The 19,641-nt window shown below is 35.6% G+C and overlaps 1 protein-coding gene across 5 annotated transcripts in view; it reads right to left on the bottom strand.

The window, feature by feature from the left end:
• Positions 1-19,641, bottom strand: part of XKR9 (XK related 9) — a 54,586-nt gene that overhangs the window by 32,230 nt on the left and 2,715 nt on the right. For 3 of the 5 annotated variants that reach the window (XR_009516588.1, XM_059994753.1, XM_059994750.1), the window contains exons 1-3: positions 18,908-19,020; positions 13,395-13,937; positions 2,039-2,259 (exon numbers count right to left, since the gene is read on the bottom strand). Coding sequence is in view for 4 of the 5 variants with exons in the window: in XM_059994753.1 (XP_059850736.1) it covers positions 2,039-2,259; positions 13,395-13,666 (493 nt within the window). In the remaining variant the exon portion in view is untranslated. Of the gene's footprint in view, positions 1-2,038; positions 2,260-13,394; positions 13,938-18,907; positions 19,021-19,641 lie in introns of those variants that run through there. The other 2 variants (XM_059994751.1, XM_069541560.1) reach the window with 2 other exon arrangements.

The following is a 19,641-nucleotide window of genomic DNA, read 5'->3' as shown; positions in this document are numbered from 1 at the left end:
AGACCCTGAGTTTTGTCTCCAGTCCTCCACACCCTGGGAAGCCATCAAAACTGAATCTGCTTGTTTATAAGGTTCAGTAAAAACCCTCAGGGTATAAAGCCTTCACAGTCCTACTCAACCCTGCTGCATTCCCACTTTCATGCATATTTTTGCCTGTTGTATCAGATTGTTTTAAGCTTTTATGAAGACTTTTGAAAATACTTAACCAATTGTTTTAGATAATTTCAGGGGGAGAGTTGATTCAAATAATCTAGCCTTTTAGGGGTGGTGGAACTGATTTGAATAACCCAAGTTTTCTAACTGCTTTCCATCTCCTAAATATTTGTTGACATTTCTAATCTGCTATTCTACTCTGCATTCTCTTTGTCCTTATGGGTTTATACTGTTTTTACTTGTTACTCTCCTCTTTAGCATGATTTCAGAAGGAACAAAGATAAAAGAATTTGTTCAGTCTTCTGAAGTAGTTCTATATATAAACTGATTTTTTTTTACATTTTGAATTATTCTTCCTGATTATCAAAACAATACATGGTTACTGTAGAAAATTTGGAAATTCAGAAAAGTATAAGGAAGATGAAATAGATAAAATCATTCACAATCCCACCACACAGAAGCAGCCACAGCTAACATCAGTAGATCTACCATTATACAGGTTGTAAACTCTATATGCTGAACTTTAGCTTCAGGGACTAATAAATCCCAGCCCACAAATTCTTTGCATCACAAGGAAAAAGAGGTCTCATACACAGTAGGTTCATTTCAGTGGTGCACTAACAATCAAAGTAAAGGTAAAAATATTAGAAGGGACTACAATCTAGAGGTTTGTGGGAAACTGGGACCAAGAAGACTGTTTGGGGAAATGAAGTGTTCTCACAGGTGAGTCTAGCATAGAGGGAACTCCAGGGGAGAGGACAATCTGTTACTCTGAGGTGAATCCAAGTCTGCATGGAATCCTAGTCACTAATGAAAACTGGGACTATTTTTAGCAAATAAATAGTTCTTTTAACATCTCAAATTAAACACCTATTAAAAGATTTTCTTAATGGAAATACCAAATTGTCCTTTAAAAATGTACATTTAACCCTAATGAGGAAATCTGCTATAAAAGAGCAACGTATCAACCGATTTGCAAAACTTTCATTAGTTTTGTAGCACTTGCACTTTCACCCAATGATTGCGATTCTGGGAATTTACCCTATGGCTAAACTTCACACATGCAAAAGAATGCATGCATAAGACTATTCACTGCAGCTTTTTTGCAACAGTAAAATATTAGAAACAACCTAAATTAACATAAAAAGGGAGTCTGTTAAATAATTCATGATACATCCATAATTTGTAATACTATGCTGATAAGAAAAATAAATGAGGGTGCTTTTTCTGTACTGATACGTTTAGATCTCCAAGATATGTTAAGTGCAAAAAACAAAGATGGCTTTTATGCTACCATTTCTATAAAAAAAAGAGAGAGAGAGAAGGAAAGAGAAAGATAGGCTTTTACATTTTTTTTTCTGAAAGAATCATCAGAAAGCTGACAATAATAGTTTGTTTTACTACTGAATGTAAAATAGTTGGCTGGTGGGAAGCAGCAGCATAACACAGGGAGATCGGCTGGGTGCTTTGCGATGACCTACAGGGGGTGGGATAAGGAGGATGGGAGGGAGGCTCAAGAGGGAGGGGATATGGGGACATGTGTATGCATATGGCTGATTCACTTCGTTGTGCAACAGAAACTAACACAGTATTGTGAAGCAATTATACTCCAATAAAGATCTATTAAAAAATAAATAAAAAATGTTCAAAAAAATAGTTTGTTTTCTGGGCAGACAAAGGAAGGGAAAGGAAGAAGGGAGAGGGAGACAGTATACCTTTATATACCTCAAAGTACCTTTGAACCATGTACTTCTTTTTCAAAAAAAAATACATAATTCTAAAAAGAAAAACAATAAAAATAATTCTAAAACCTGCCAAAGAGTTACACAGTTGACATAAAATATCAGTGGCATCCATCTAACACAGGCTATTAAGAAAGACCTACACTGAGTGAAATTTTCTTGACCATGTTCCAGAAGGATGTAGAGCTGAAGAGCAAGTTGTGGGCAGCCTTCCAGGTAGGTCTCAAATAGCCTGAGCATGCTCAAATCTGTCACCCTATCTATAACTTCTTTATGAGGATCGATTTGTTCTTCCACGAAGTTATCCGTTTTGCTGGTGTACTTGAAAGCCACATGATAACCCTTTTTCAAGGCAAACCAATACCTGTAAAGTAAACATGAATATTTATCTTCAGTAATAGATTCTTTATAACATGTGTGTTAATTTACATAATAATTTTGGAAAAAAAGCAACATGTGTTTAAGAATAGAATTTTCCCACAAACTTTCTCTACTACAAATTTCTCTCAACTATGTAAATATTTCATTGTAGCTTTATTGAGGTTTAAGACTCCACAATTTTTATTGCATGTCTGATGTGCCAGTGTGTGCTAGCACCGTTAAGCATACATGATCTTCTTTCATCTTCACAGTTATTATGAGAGATGAGTAGGTATTATTCCCAAATCACAGACAGGAAAAGTTAGGCTGAGAACAGTAGAGTGATTTGCTGAAAGTTACGCAGAGAGTAAGGGGCAGACCTAAAGTCCAAACCTATATCTTATCATTCCTAGTCTTAACCACTATTTTCTGAAAGACAAACTGCAATTTCCACTTCATGCGATTTATCTTAACTAAAAGACAAATACATGCCCTTATGATAATGTCAAGGTTGAAGATGAGATTGAATCTTCTTTCAGTTTAATCTAGCAAATAATTACTGTTGACCCTTGAACACGTGGAGTTAGGGATGCCAACCCTCTGTGCAGTCAAAAAATCCACGCATAATTGATAGCTGGCCCTTTGTATCCTCAGTTCCACATCCGTGGATTCAACCAACCTCAGATCGTGTAGTACTGTAGTCTTTACTACTGAAAAAAATCTGCATATAAGTGGACCCACACAGCTCAAACCCATGTTGTTCAAGGGTCAGCTGTACTCCATAGTCTACAAGGTGCTAGGCTCTGTGACCATTACCACCCTGGAAAACATAAAATTTCAAAGACTCCTAAAACATCCTTGCTCAGGCTCTTCTTTACAAAGAATTTTTAAATGAACATGACTTATCATCATCCAAGTAAAATTAATAACAAAAATAACTGAAACACTTATTTCAAAAATATCTGAGGCTGGCAATAAGACAACCAGGATTCTAGCCCAAAGCTTATCAAAACTCTTTATCTACACCTCAGTTTCCCCATATATAAAATGAGGGCAGTGATATATATCCTGTTTCAACTTGCTCCTTCTGTCAATGTTTCCCATTTCAGTAAATGGCACTAACATGCACCATGTTGCTCAGACCAAAAATGTGGGAATAATTTCCAACTTCTTTCTTTTTCTCATACCCTATAAAACTTCCTCAGCAGGTTCTGTTGGTTCTTAGCTCTAACTTCAAATATATCCAGATCTAAACACATCTTATCACTTCCACTGCCTCCATCCTAGTTTCAGCAGCCAACATCTCTGGCCTGGATTACTTTGATAGCCTCATAATTGGTCTCTCTGATTCTACTCCTGCTTCCTATACATCCTATTCTCTACACAGCATCTAGATTGAACCTGTTAACCATAATTTAGATGTTACCCCTCCACTCGAAATGTTCCAATGATTTCCATCATACTTAGAATAAAACACAAAGTCTTTACCCCATCTTACAAGGCCCTCCATAATCTGCCTTTCCCTCTCATTTCTCCCACAATTTCAGTGTACCTTTCTTACTGTTTTTCCCAAGTGAAAGGCCTTTGTCTTTGCTACTCCCTCTTCCTGGAACTCTCCTAAACCCCAGAGATTTTGCAAGTTTACTCCTTAACTTCATTCAGGTCTCTATTCAAATACCAGTTCCTCACAGAGGTCTTTCCAGATCACACCATCCATCGCATTCTCTTTATCCTACATCATTTTTCTTTATCATCACTTGACACATTTTTGCTTATCTGTACCTTCTCACAAGAATGAAATCTGCATGAAAGCCGGGACTTTGTTTTGTTCACTGCTATATCCTGAGAAACTAAAATAGTACCGGTACATAGCCGCTCTAAGAAAATATTTACTGAATGAATGAATAAATGAGAGCTCATGACAATCTTTCCATAAAGATAAAGAGACAGTAGATATGAAAGGACTTTGGAAAGTTGAAAGTAAAACACAAATATAAGATAGTCTCATTTTAAACAAGATGTATACATATATGGATACGCAAAGATTCTTCACCTAGCAAATAAAAGTATATTTTTACCATCACAGTTTTAGAATAACATGGTCCATTATATTCAATGTGGACTAGATTCCAGGGTAGAATGTCTACAAAAATGATGAAGACATGACCTCCACTTTCAATGACCTTACAACCTAATAGGAAGGTCAAGCCTATAAACTTCTAGCTGCAATACAAGGCAAAAGAAATAACCACTCAACAGAAATGTAAATACTATATTGTAAAAGTATAGGAAAAAAAATGATTAACACTGTCTAGGATTTATAGGTGAGATTTATAAGTGAATTTACGTTTGAGCCTTTTCTGGGTATCTGGCACAATAGGGAGTTCCTGTATGTATATTATGTAAGACTGATATGTAATACAGTATGTTCTTAAAGGTATCTATCCTTTTAAAGCAGGAGGATAGATACTGCTAATTGAAAAACTTGAAAAATTCACAAATATTAACAAGTACATACCTAGAACAAAATCAGTACAGACAGCATAGAGTGAGAAAGCCAGCAGAGTACAGTGATTAAGTGTACAGACTCTAAAAAAGCCAGGACGCTTGGATTCAAATCCTTGCTCCATCACTTCCTAGTGATGCCTCAGTTTCCTCATCTGAAAAAGGGGGTAATCATCATATCTACCTCATTGGGTTGATATGAGGATTAAAGGAGTTAATACATGTAAAATGTTTAGACCAGTAACTGGCACATGTTAAGTGGTATATCAGTGCCTGTTAAACAAACAACAACAACAACAAAAAAAGATGGAGCTGTTTACAGATGAGCACATTAATATTTCCAGTGACTTTAGAGAGGAATATTTTCCAATTTTGTAGCAATTAATAGCAAACCTATGCAAAGTTCTGCTTATCTGAGGATAATTTCATGAGAAGGGGAGTATGAATATAATTTTTTAATCAATAGGATATTGTTTCAGTTTTATGGGAGAAATGATGAAGAGGCCAAAGAAAAAGAAACAGAAGGAGCTTTCTTAGCATATTTTATCACAATGTATTCTTTTATTTGAGATAAAGAGGAAACAGCTTCCAGTGATGAGAGATTCCCTTGTATCAAGCTCACCTTCCTACTGATGACAATGATAAATTACAGACAAAATATTAAAGAAAACAAGGCACTAAAGAGCAACCAAAAGTAGGAAGAAGGATGAGGGCACTTAACCCTTGAAAGAAGGGAACCATACTGCATGAGATGCATTTATCTGGCTTTTCCTCTACCAGCATCCCACAGTCCAAATGGCAAAAAGTAGATACAGCTCAAGCAGAAAGTCAAATTATTACTGGCTCAAAGAGTGAGAGAACTAAGGTTGAATCTGCCAGAGTGGTTAGAAATTAAGAGGGATCCTAGAAAAGAGGGAGCCACAGAGTAAAAAACCTCCCAAATCTGCATATACCCTCCTTAAATCCTTGGCCAACCCCTTACTATGTATATCTAGGGTGAGGCTCCAAGAACTGAGGAAAAATGGCAAGAATGAGCAGAGATTTTGGCAGCTGTCTACCACAGGGAAGAGTCTGGAGTTTAAGTTCCACCAAACTGGAGGGGCTTGGTAAATACTTCAAGCATCCCATTGAAACGCTAAAAGGGTGATACGTTAGGAGTAAAGACCATACTTCAGGTCTGTAAGACTTCCCCTAGGACTAAGAACAAAAGCAAAATAGACCTTCCCTAGCAAAGCCTAAACCAAGCCTCTGTATCACGTCAAGGTAATTTGCCAATAATTTAACTATCTCCTTTCTCTTCAATGGAAGATAACAGAAACCAGAGTCTCTACAAGGTATCAATCACAATGTCCACTACACAATAAAAAATTAAATGATATGCAAATTTAGAGGAAAATGTAACTTATGCTAAAGAGCATAATCAGTTAATAGAAACATATCAGTTAATAGGAACATACCCACAGATGACCCAGATATTGAAATTAGCAAACAAAACACAGAGAGAAAAAATTAGTGAAAAAAATTAACAGAACCTCAATAACAAAGGTGTAATTGAAGTCCCAAAAGAAATAGAGAGAGAGAATGGGGCAGGAAAAAAAAAAACTTGACAACATACTGGCGAAAAATATTTTCCAAATCTGATCAAAAACAACATAAAGCTCAACGAACCCAAACAGAAAAAATAAAAACAAAACAATATGCAGGCCCAGAAGACAACTGTATCAATAATTACAGTAATATATGAAATGTAAATGGATTGAAAGTTTCAATAAAAGATTGTCAAACTGGATAAAAAAATCAAGATTCAACTCTATATGATTTGGAAGAGACTCTCTTTAAACATAAAGACACGGATAGTTTGAGGGACTTCCCTGGTGGCGCAGTAGTTAAGAACCTGCCTGACAATGCAAGGGCCACGGGTTCAAGGCCTGGTAGGGGAAGATCCCACATGCCGCGGAGCAACTAAGCCCATGTGCCACAACTACTGAGACTACACTTTAGAGCCTGCGAGCTGCAACTACTGAGCCCACATGCCACAACTACTGAAGCTCACACACCCAGAGCCCATGCTCCACAACAAAGACAAGCCACAGCAATGAGGAGCCCACGCACTGCAACAAAGAGTAGCCCCCACTTACCGCAACTAGAGAAAGCCTGCGCGCAGCAACGAAGACCCAACGCAGCCAAAAATAAATAATAAAATAAAATTAAAAAACAAAAAAGACACAAATAGTTTGAAAGGAAATCACAAAAAAATAGTATGGCTATATTAGTATCCCAGACAAAATAGATTTCAAATCAAGGAGTATTAACAGAGATAAAGAGTCATGTCATAATGATATAAGAATCAATTTTTCAAGAAGACATCTGAATGTACCTGATAATACCATTTGAAGATACACAAAGCAAAAATTTTCAAAGTACAAGGAGAAAAAGATAAGTCCACAATATTAGAGTGTTTTAACACTCATCTCTCAGTAATTGAAAGAAAAGGTAGGCCAAAAGAAAAAAATCAGTAAGAATATAGCAGATTTTAATAATATGTTTAATAATAATATGTTTTATAATAATATGTTTAATAATATGTTGATACATATTGCCCTAATTTATACATTTATAGAACACTACACTCAACAAGAGCAATTTACAAATTCTTTTCAAATGCACATGGAATATTCACCAAGTTAGACTATATGTTGGGCCATAAAACAAGCCAATAAATGTAAAAAGACTATAATCGCACAAATTATGTTGTCTGATCAAAACAATATTTAATGAGAAATCAACAACAATAAGATACCTCGGAAAATCCTCAAATATTTAGAGATTTAAGTAAAGGGCCCAGATCCTCAAGTTTCATAAATATTGCACCCTAGGAAATTTGAACATTACCAGATGACCTCTCTCTAAAGCATTTTAAATAGAAGAATAGGTAAGAAAAAATGTTCAACTATTTAATGCCCATTTAAGAAACTCCATAAAGAAGGGCCCAGGGACCTGCGGAAGGAAGGAGACTCATCTCCATTGTACTTTCTTTCACACGATTTGAACTTTTTTTACCAGTTATTTTAAAAGAGCAACAATAACTTCCATATTTTAAATAATACAAATGCCTTTCATATACCCATCAAAGGAAAAGTCTCCTTTGGCAAGGAGAAAGGTTTTATCACAAATAGTACATAAAATGGAAATAAAGAAGTGTCATCTAATTTATATTCTGGAAAATGAAATGTTCTACTCCACAGACACCTGAGCAGTGAGAACATACTTAGTAGCAACAGGCACTTACACCTAATAAATAATTCATGTTGACATTCCTTGTCTTTCATCTACCAACACAAACTCAATTTATCTATTCTGTAGGGAAGTGAATCTGTAGTTCAGTAAATCTCAGGTTTTTCCTTACTTAGTTTAGACAGACCCTTGGATAATTTTCCCATTTTTATGAACTTATGTTTTAAATTAATTATGTTTTAATTTTTGCTCATTCCTCACTATTCATCTCAGTATTCTGCCACTTCCTGCACTAAGAAAATACAAAGAAAAAGAAAAACAAAAAGAGGGAAGTGTCTGTTTATCAAGTATCTGTTTATCACTAATAGCAAACCTAATTCAATTTTTCCTTTTCTTCTTTTTTTGTTTGAATAGGCAAAATATTTAAATAATTCAAACATTTTTTTAAAAGTTATTCGCTGAAAAAACTCCATGCCACTCCTATGACCTAACTACCCAGTTTTCACCCTCCCCTATGACCATGAGAATTCATGGTTACTACTTTCATGTGTACCCTTCTAGAGTTTCTTTATGCATATACAAGCAAGCATAAGTATATATGGCTTTTCACCACTTTGTTTTACACAGACTGTAGCATATCATATCTGCTGTATGCACCTTGTCTTTTCACTTAAAAGTACATATTGGAGATCTTTCCATTTCAGTACATAAAGTACTTTATCATTCTTTGTAATAGCTATGTAGTGTGCCATTGCATAGGTATACCATAAACTCTACCAACAGACATTTCAATTGTTTCTAATATTTTGCTGTTACAAAGAATACAGTTGAAAAGCTGTGCATATGTCATTTTACATGTCTGCAAGTACGATAAATTCCCAGAAGAGGAACCTCTGGCCTAAAGGTATGTATGTGTATTTGAAATATGGTCAAACTGCCCTCCACAGGGATGGTGGGCAATCCATACTCCCATAACCAATCCATACTCCCATCAACAAAGTATGAGAATACCTGTTTTCCCATGCCTTACCAAGAGAGCGTATTATCATTTGGATTTTTGCAAGGCTGGTAGGTGAAGAATATCTCAGCGAAGTTTTAATTGGCAATTTTAAAATTATGAACAAGGCTTAGCATCCTTCAGACAACTTAAGAGCCATTTGCATTTCCTCTTCTCTGAACTATCCTCACTGTTTTCCCATGTTTCAATTGGGTGGATGACCTTTTTCTTTTTGACTTCAGAAGCTCTTTAAATACTAAAAGACTAGCCCTTTTTCTATTCAAAATTGCAAATATTTTCTCCTGTTAAAGCTGTTTTACTTTTTGCTTTGCTTTTGTTTGTTTGGGAGATTTTTGCTTTTTTTAATTAGCATGCATTTTTTATTATCAAATCTATAATTTTTATAGCTTAGGGATTTTAAGTTATGGTTAGAAAGACTTTCCCCATTTCAAGGCTATAAAGGAATTTTCCCATGTTTTCTTATAATATAAGTATTTTTACATTAAATATTTGATTCATTTGAAATTTATCCTGGTGTCTGGTAGTTTACCTAGATGTATAGTCCATAACATGCAATCTGAAATTATCCCAACTCTAAAGTGAATCAAAACCGTTACTGTTCTTATGCTGCATATACTGGCTATTGCTTCCTCTTACTTCCATTCTGGTCAATTTCTACAATCTGTGGTCTGTCCATTTGAATGGCAAACAGGGGAAAAAACTATTTTCTTGTCCTTGTGGTTTGGGATTTAGTGTTGGGGGTTGGGGAGGGGTGGGGTGCCTAGTGCTACTCCAGAAACAAAACTCTGCCAGTTTATCCTTTCAGATTTTCTTCTGGTTAGGAGGAGTTAGAGCACATGTTCTGTCATATCAAAGACTGGGAAGCTGAAGACATAAACTACAACCTTTTAAATCTCTCCCAATACGGTACTCATCTCTATGTTTCTATCAATATACTTCTAAAGATTTCACCTTCATCACAGAACAGGCTAAACTCTTTTCAAGATCACGTGCCATGTTAGAGCATGGGCTAACCCTGAACTTTGTGTGAAGGTCCAGTTATAATTCATATATTTTTTTCCAAATGGCTACCTGCTTGTCCCCACATCCCTAACTACTAAGCAAAGAAATCAGTAAGAATGAAGAATCTCTGTATGTACAAGGGAACTCCCATAAGACTATCAGCTGACTTTTCCATAGAAATTTTACAGGCCAGAGGGAGTGGCACCATACAGTCAAAGTGATGAAAGGAAAAAACCTACAAGCAAGAATACTCTACCCAGCAAGGATATCATTCAGATTTGAAGGAGAAATATAAAGTTTTACAGACAAGCAAAAGCTAAAAGAGTTCAGAACCACTAAACCAGCTTTACAAGAAACGTTAAAGGAACTTCTCTAAGGAAAAGAGACCACAACTAGAAATATGAAAATTATGAAAGGAAAAATCTCATTGGTAAAGGCAAATATACAGTAAAGGTAGTAGATCAATCACTCATAAAGCTAGTAGGAAGCTTAAAAGACAAAAGTAGTAAAATCATCTATATTCACAATAAGTAGTTAAGGGATACACAAAACAGAAAGATGTAAAATATGATGTCAAAACAGTAAACATGGCTGGTAGGAAGCAAAAATGCATGGTTGTTAGAAAGTGTTTGAATTTAAACCATCATCACCTTAAAATAATCACTTATCAGTACAATGATCGGATTGTTATACATGAACCTCATGGTAATAACTAACCAAATATCTATAATAGACATACACACAAAAGAAGAGAAAGAAACCCAAACGTAACACTAAAAATAGTCATCAAATCACAAGGGAAGAGAGCAAAAGAAGAAGAAAGAAGCCAAAAAGAACTACAAAACAACCCCAAAACAGTTAACAAAATGGCAATAAGACATATCTAACAATAATTACTTTAACTGTAAATGGACTGAATGCTCCAGTCAAAAGACATAGACTGGCTGAAAGGACACAAAAACAAGACCTGTATATATGCTGCCTACACGACACTCACTTCAGATCTAAAGACATACAGACTGAAAGAGAGAGTATAGGAAAAGGTATTCCATGCAAATGTAAATCATAAGAAAGCTGGGGTAGCAATACTTATATCAGACAAGATAGACTTTAAAACAAAGACTGTAACAAGAGGCAAAAAAGGACTTACATAATGATATGGGGATCAATCAAAGAAGAAGATATAACAATATAGGTATACATATGTACCCAACATAGGAGCACCTAAATACATAAAGCAAATATTAACAAACATAAAGAGAGAAATTGACAGTAACACAACAATAGTAGGAGACTTTAACAACCCACTTACATCGGTGGAGAGACATAAGATCCAGACAGAAAATCAGTAAGGAAACACTGGGCTTAAATGACATTAAACCTGATGGACTTAACAGATTATATATAGAACATGCCATCCAAAAGCAGCAAGATATACATTCTTTTCAAGTGCACATGGAACATTCTCCAGGAAAGATCACATGACAAGCCACAAAACAAGTCTCAATAAATTTACGAATATTGAAATTATATCAAGCATCTGTTCTGACCACAATGGCATGAGACTAGAAATCAACTATGAGAAAAGAATGCAAAAAACAAAAACAATATGCTACTAAACAATCAATGGACCACTGACAAAATCAAAGAGGAACAAAAAATACCTGGAGACAAATAAACATGAGAACACAATGATCTGTGGAACACAGCAAAAGCAGTTCTATGAGGTAAGTTTATAGTGATACAAGCTTACCTCAGGAAACAAGAAAAATCCCAAATCAACAATCTAACATGTAACAGTCATGTTAGATACAGCAAGAAGGTCTACCTTAAATTTGTTTGGAGTCCCAGAAGGAAAAGAGACAGAAATATGGTAAAGAAAATGTTACAAAAGATAATAGCTGAGAATTCTGCAGAATTCATGGAAGATAATAATCTATAGTATCAAGAGAACCAGCAAATCCCCAGCAGGAGAAATAAAAGTAAATATATACCTAGATATTTCATAAACTTTAGAAACCCAAAGATAAAGAGAAAAATCATAAGAGTAGCCAGAGGGAAAAAAAGAAGACAAAATACTTTTAAAGAGCAACAGTAAGATTGACATTTAACTCTTCAATAGTGACAATGGAAACAAAAAGATGAGAGAATATAATATACAGAGAGAAAATAACTATTCGTCTAGAATTCTACTGCCACTAAAATCTTTCTCAGGAAAGATGGCTATTAAAATGGCCCAACTTCAGGGCTTCCCTGGTGGCGCAGTGGTTGAGAGTCCGCCTGCCGATGCAGGGGACACGGGTTTGTGCCCTGGTCTGGGAAGATCCCACATGCCGCAGAGCGGCTGGGCCCATGAGCCATGGCCACTGAGCTGCACGTCCGGAGCCTGTGCTCCGCAACGGGAGAGGCCACAACAGTGAGAGGCCCGCGTACCGCAAAAAAAAAAAAAAAAAAATGGCCCAACTTCAAAACCTAACTGTAGCAAAATAATACGTTATCCTCTTAATATGTCTTTATTTTTTTTTACACCAGTGTTTAAACTTTTATTTCACACCATGCAAGGTCAATTATAACATTAAAAAGTGACAACAGCTATAAGCTGCAATTTTACATTTATACATTGTAAATGTCCATTTTCAAAAGCTGAATTACCATGTTGCCATAACAGCTAGGCTTCAATTCAACTGTTTATACAGATAAAATTTACTATGAAAAACAATGATTTTATATCTGTCTTTAATTCTTCTCTTTACCTTTAATATATATATCGCTTTGAACAGAATTAAATCTCTTAAGATAATGAAGAAAAGGTCATATGAAATTAGGTACATGGAAAATCACAGAATTCTCAGGGCTTATTTAGATTTTATTTTCTTTAACCAGAAAACAGGCTTTAAACAACATGATTCTTAAGGTTGTTTTTAGTTCTGTGAATGATTCTGTACCAAGCTAACCACATGGTTACTGCGTTATTGCAGTAAAAATTTCACTTCATTAAATCAATGGTACAATTAACTTAAAAAATTAAGTGCTCTATCAGAGTTGCAAGTGAAAGGCTATATTTACATAATCAGTCTTAAAATATAAAATAGATGAGAAAAGATTCACAAGACATAGAAATGAGTCCTTTTCCTTCTCATAAAAAAGTGATAACATATTAGAAAAAGTAACTTAATTAGGTAAATTAAAACATTATGTTAATGAACCTGGAAAATTCTGAGAGTTCAATGACTCATACAAGCACTGCTAGTGAGAAGCAAGTAACCCTTGTGCTACATGCAAATAGAGAACCTTTGTACATCTGACTACCCAGATACAGAAAGGTAGCTTCTGTCTGAAACAAAGAATAATAGTGTTAATGATCAAAAGTATATGCTCACCTTGTAAAAACTCCTCCTTGCAAGCAATGAAGTAGAAGAAAACAATGCTGACTTTCTTGGCCTGATTCCTTTAAATCGTCCTTGAACCAAGAATAACTAAAACACTGGACCACAAGTGTTCCAAAGAGCATAAAGCTTACTGTTAAAATACCGAAAACATACTGTCCCTCATAGAAAAACCTGACAGACACCCAGATATCCACAATTAAATCAGTTACATAGATTATAATGCCAAGAACCGACATCATAAAATTTAACTTAGTATATTTCATTATGAATCACTATATCTCTTGGTTATCTACCTCCTTCTCTCATACAAAAAGAAAAAAAAAAGAACAAATATTAGTGCATCCTTTCGTGTAGCACTGAATTTTAATTTCTACTCCCTAAATCTATTTAAAAGAAAGAATAAATATTATGAAATTGGAACACTAAAACCAAAGTGACTAATTTTAACTTTCTTTTCTAAACCTCTAATCCAGTTGTTACAAGGCTTTATTCAATCTTCTGTCTCACAGTGTTCTTCATTACAGCTGACAACACCTAAAATGAAACATCATAAAAGATGCTAAAAATCTTGAGTATAGTATTAAAAACCCTAGGCCATGACTTTATCAAAGTCCTACTTTTTCTAAAAATAATATATTACCACTAAATATACTTTTTATAATATATAGCTTTGGGAAAGTAAAGTGTCAGAGATATACTTAATAGTTGACAACTTCCTCTCAGACTACTTACCTTTTAAAACACATAACCTGCTCACAAAGACATTTACCACAGCACCATTTATAGTGGCAAAAACCTGGAAATCATCTAAATGTGTCAACAAAAGGAGTTAATAAATAATGGTAGAGTCATAAAATGGAATATTACAAAGCTACTAAAAATATATTTAACAAAGGTACAGTAGCTGTGAAAATTCTTAATATGCTTTTTTTAAAGCATTTTTAAAAATTTATTTAGTTAGTTAGTTTTGGCTGCATTGGGTCTTCGTTGCTGCGCGGGGCTTTCTCTAGTTGCACCGAGCGGGGGCTACTCTCCGTTGCAGTGCACGGGCTTCTCATTGCGGTGGCTTCTCTTGTTGTGGAGCACGGGCTCTACGCACATGGGCTTCGGTAGTTGTGGCACGCGGGCTCTAGGGCACAGGCTCAGTAGTTGTGACACACGGGCTTAGTTGCTCCGCGGCATGTGGGATCTTCCTGGACCGGGGCTCAAACCCATATCCCCTGCATTGGCAGCCGGATTCTTAACCACTGCGCCACCAGGGAAGTCCCGAAAATTCTTAATATGCTTTGATACAGCAATTCCATCTAAGAATCAAGCATAGAGAAATGCTTGCAGATGTGCACAAAGATATATGCTCTTCGCAGAACCTTCTTTAAAATAGCAAAAAATTGAAAACAACCCAAATGACAATTGAGAAGCCTAATTCAATAAATTATGGTACATCCGTACTAAAGAATACACCATGCAACCTTTAAAAAGAATGAAGTAGCTTTGTATAACCTACTTTGGAAGATCTAAAGACACATTAAGTGAAAAAAGCAAGTACCAAAAGGATAAATATAGCATATTGTAATATATGCTTCCTAATTATACACGGAGAGGAGAAAGGAGTTGGGAGTAGGAAGCAAATGCAATTTTAATCCTTTAAATATTCTTTCATATTGTTTGAGTTTTTTACAACAGACATGTACTAAGGTATTATATAATTTCTTAAAATAAAAACAATAGTAAATGATATTTATAAAGAATTTTGATGACTGGAGAAAGTATTTATTCTACTAATAATAGCTAACGTTTACTTACCACTATGTGCCAGGCATTGAGCTAAATGCTGTACATAAAATGTCCTCATTTAATTCTTACATCAAACTTAGGAGGTAGATATTACTATTGTGAACCCTATTTTATAAACGTAAGCTGAAAGCAATCTGCAGATGAGATTTGTGTGACTCAACAGTGGTGTCTTTTTTTTTTTTTTTTTTGGCCATGCTGTGTAGCCAGGGATCGAACCCATGCCCCCTGCAGTGGAATTGCAGAGTCCTAACCACTGGACCGCCAGGGAAGTCCCTAATTAATTGCTAACATTTCATACAAAAATCTAGAATTCTCCCTGCTACTGAAAAACTCAAAGATCTGCTACAGTAGACTATCATTCCTTCATCAGCAGTGGGCACCCCCCTAATGGCATAGGCTCTCTCAAGTTCACCACAGTAGCCAGCCACCACACTTCAGTCATTTCAGTCATTTCAGCTGGGTCTCAATGCCAATTCACCTACCTAATAGCTGTGTGGCCTTAAATATGCTCCTTTACCTCCCTTTGTCTTATTTTCTTCCTCTGAAATATGGAGATAATAATGGTATATACCACAGAGGGTTACTGTGAAGGTTAAGAAAGATAATATATATAATACATACAAACCTCTAGAAAAGTACCTGGCATAGTCAGGGCTTAATAAATGTTAGTTATCATTATTATCTTGCCTGTCTGCCTGACATCTGTAAGCATCTGCATTTGCAATCTTTGACTTCATTTTAAAGAATGTTAAGTGAAAAAATACTATGTTATAATCCCAAAGCTTTGAAAATGCAAAGGAAATATGACTGGAGAAATACAAAACATGTTAGCAGTGATTTTATCTGGGGAATTAATGGTATTATAGATGATTTTTTTCTTCTTCATTCTTTTCTATATTTATGGGCTGAATAGTTTCCCCCCCAAAACTCATATGTTGAAATGCTAACCCTCAATGTGACTCTATCTAGAGATAGGTCTTTACGGAGGTAAAAAGGTTGAAAGAAGTCACAAGAATGGGTCCCTAATCCAATAGGACTGGTGTCCTTATAAGAAAGGACACAGCAAGAAAGGAGCCATCTGCAACCCAAAGAAAGAGGCCTCACCAGAAACCAATCTTGCTGGCACCTCGAGGCTGGACTTCCAGTCTCCAGAACTGTGAGAAAAATTAATTTCTGTCATGTAAGCAACCCAGTCTGGTGTATTCTCTTAAGGCAGCCTGAGTAGACTAACACCCTGTGTTCTATAAAGAACATTTATTACTTTAAAAACTAGGAGGAGAAAGTGTTACTTAAAAAAAACACACAACCTAATACTTAACAGTGTTCTTGTCATTTTAGCACTTTTAAGTATTTTGTTTACAAGTCTTCAGAATAATATTAAAAGATATTTCACTCTTCTTACAGAAAAAAACGAAAGCTCATTATCACTACTTTTCCTGTCAAGAATGTCGTGGCCAAACAGGATGGAAAAATAATTTTAAAATCTGAGTATTTCCAATCTAGCAGGCCACGAATTTCCCTGCAATAAGTTTCTAATCTTAAAATGAAAGACATCATGCCCAGTATAAGCATGGAGCTTAGGAGAATGAGATTTAATCAAAAGGTTCTGTTTAATTGAATATTTACTTAAACCTACCATGTGCTATTTTAAGCTCTTGAGATAGATCATGTGACAAAAGAGACAAAAATCCCTGCCATTATGGAACTTACATCCTAGCAGAGAAAGACAGTCAATCAACGATAAAAATAATAAGTAAATTAGGTATCATATTAGAAGGTGATAAGCACTATAGAAAGAACAGAGCAATGTTAAGGGAAATCAGGAGTTGGAGTAGAGGCAGGTGCACCACAGGTTGCAATTTTAATTAGAATGGTCAGAGCAGGCCTCACTAAGAAGGTGGCATTTGAGTAATGAAATTAGCCATGTGGCTGTCATATGAAAAAGATTGCCAGGTGGAAGGAATAGTGAGTTCGGAAGTCTAATGTACTAGATTTTGAGCATGTGGAACAAAATTCCACAGAATATTGGCAGATGCCTTAACATGGTTATACTGGATGTGTTTAATGTGTACCCAGGTCCTGTTTTAACATCATTTAAAAAAACGTACTTTCCTAAGCTTTACTATCTAGGAAAAAAAATATTGCCATATATAGTGGAAGAATAGATAGTAAGACTAGTAGCTACCACTGCTGAGTATTTACTATGTGTGAAGTGTTTTACAAACTTTATTTTATTTAATTCTCACAAATTTCTATAAGAAGGGTATCATTGGTCCCATTTTACAGATCATGGAACTGAGGCTTAGAGATGTTGGTATTTAGGTGAGTTATCTCTAATGAGTAAACTGATTTCAATATACAGGCACACCTTGGAGATACTGCGGGTTTGATTCCAGGCCACCACAATATAGCAAATATCGCAATAAGTGAGCCACACACATTTTTTGGTTGCATATAAAAGTTATGTTTACACTATACTGCAGTCTATTAAGTGTGCAATTCTGTCTAAAAGCCTGTGCATTAAGTGTGCAAAAAAATGTGTATACATTAATTTAAAAAGACTTTATTGCTAAAAAATGCTAACCATGATCTGAGCCTTCAGCAAGTCAAAATCTTTTTGCAAGAGTAAAAGTTCACTGGGACTTCCCTGGTGGTCCAGTGGGTGAAACCCCGTGCTCCCAATGCAGGGACCTGGGTTCAATCCCTGGTCGGGGAACTGGATCCCACATGCCACAACTAAGAGTTTGCACGCTGCGACTAAAAGATCCCACGCGCCGCAACTAAGACCCAGTGCAGCCAAATAAATAAATAAATATTTTTTAAAAAAAAAAGAAGAGTAAAAGATTCCTAATCACAGAACACCATAACAATATATAACAAATATAACAATAATGAAAAAGTTTGAAATATTGCGGGAATTACCAAAATGTGACAGTGACACAAAGGGAGCAAATGCTGTTCGAAAAATGGTGCTGGTCGACTTGCTCAATGCAGGGTTGCCAAAATCTCCAATTTGTAAAAACCACAATATCTGAGAAGCACAATAAAGGGCAAAGGGCAATAAAACGAGGTAGACCTCCATGTGTGCGTTTCTTAATCACTCTCCCCACAAAGAGAGCTTCCTTTACCTGGCATGCATGAGGAAAACACTAGCCATTTTGAGACAAGATTTACAAGATGGGAAAAAATAATTTCTAAGAAACTTAGAAATTGCATTACTGGCAGAACATCAGACTCAATAAACTAATCTGATCTGGCAACTTCTAAATTCCTAATTTAGTGAAACAGAACATAACGCCAACTAGAAGGAAAACTACACAGCAAAGTACATAATAAACATAGCAGCTCTCATAAAAAAGGGCCTGCAGCTCCTTCAGTAACCACATAGTTGTATAACTTGCATGAAGGATAGCTCATCTTTATCCCTACACTTGATCATTGTTCCAATACCACCTTAGCAGAAATAATGCCACCTACAAAATTTGACTTCAGTTAGAGAATTCAGGACACTTACTGACGTAATAGGACAGTTTCAATACAATTTCATTCAGAGGTCAACCCAGCTATGTGGCTACCTGGCTGCCAGCCAAAATACATAACCTTTGCCCACTGTAGATGATCTCTTCACAATAAAAAAGATACCTGAAAGAAATACAAACGAGCAGACTTTCATTTATCAATCAAACTTAACATGTAAAATACGGGCTTACTTGTTACATATAAGAAGCCTTCTTTAACTCAAAGTCCCTTCTGGAAAATCTTCATCCTGGGAATCTTTCATTTCTTCTTCTCTGAAAATAAGCATAATTAAGGGATGTGTAAACCTTGAACATCGAAACTAAAATGAAACTGAAATCACCTGTTAGTCATATGTGGGATTTTCTAATCCAGTGATAACAGAGTCTGTATCATTGTGACCACAGTACACTCCTTTTTAACCATCACATTGGGGGAAGGAATTACATGGCTCCTTTTACAGGTTGACTAGGTTACAAGCCTTTACTGTATTATCAATTAAGTTTTAAGAAGACACAATTTGCCTCACAGTATATCTAAGTGGACAATTCATGTTTGAAAGGGAGAGAGAGATTCTTGAATCTGAAATACTCTAATAAAGAATTTATCATTAACAGAGCCTACTTATTTTTTCAAACTGTATATACCTTCTCAAACCCTATGCCCTAAGAATATATGATTGTTGGTTTCTATTTCGAAAATAAACACTACAGTTCTTCTATTTCCAAGCCTTTGCTCAAGTTATTTACTATTTACTTCTACCTCCATCTTCCTGAAGTTCTATCAGTCTTTAAGAATCAGCTCAAAACCCACCCCCTCTAAGTTTTCCGAGATCTTCCCAATCAATTTGATTCTCTCCTTCCTCCTTGCAATCCCATCACTTCAGCTATACTTCTCTAGGATTTACCCACATATGCTTTAAAATAAG

This window comes from Delphinus delphis, chromosome 17 (genome assembly GCF_949987515.2).
Source record: "Delphinus delphis chromosome 17, mDelDel1.2, whole genome shotgun sequence".
Taxonomy (NCBI): domain Eukaryota; kingdom Metazoa; phylum Chordata; class Mammalia; order Artiodactyla; family Delphinidae; genus Delphinus; species Delphinus delphis.
Note: the sequence above shows the minus strand (reverse complement) of the source record. Positions and strands in the feature narration are given on the sequence as shown.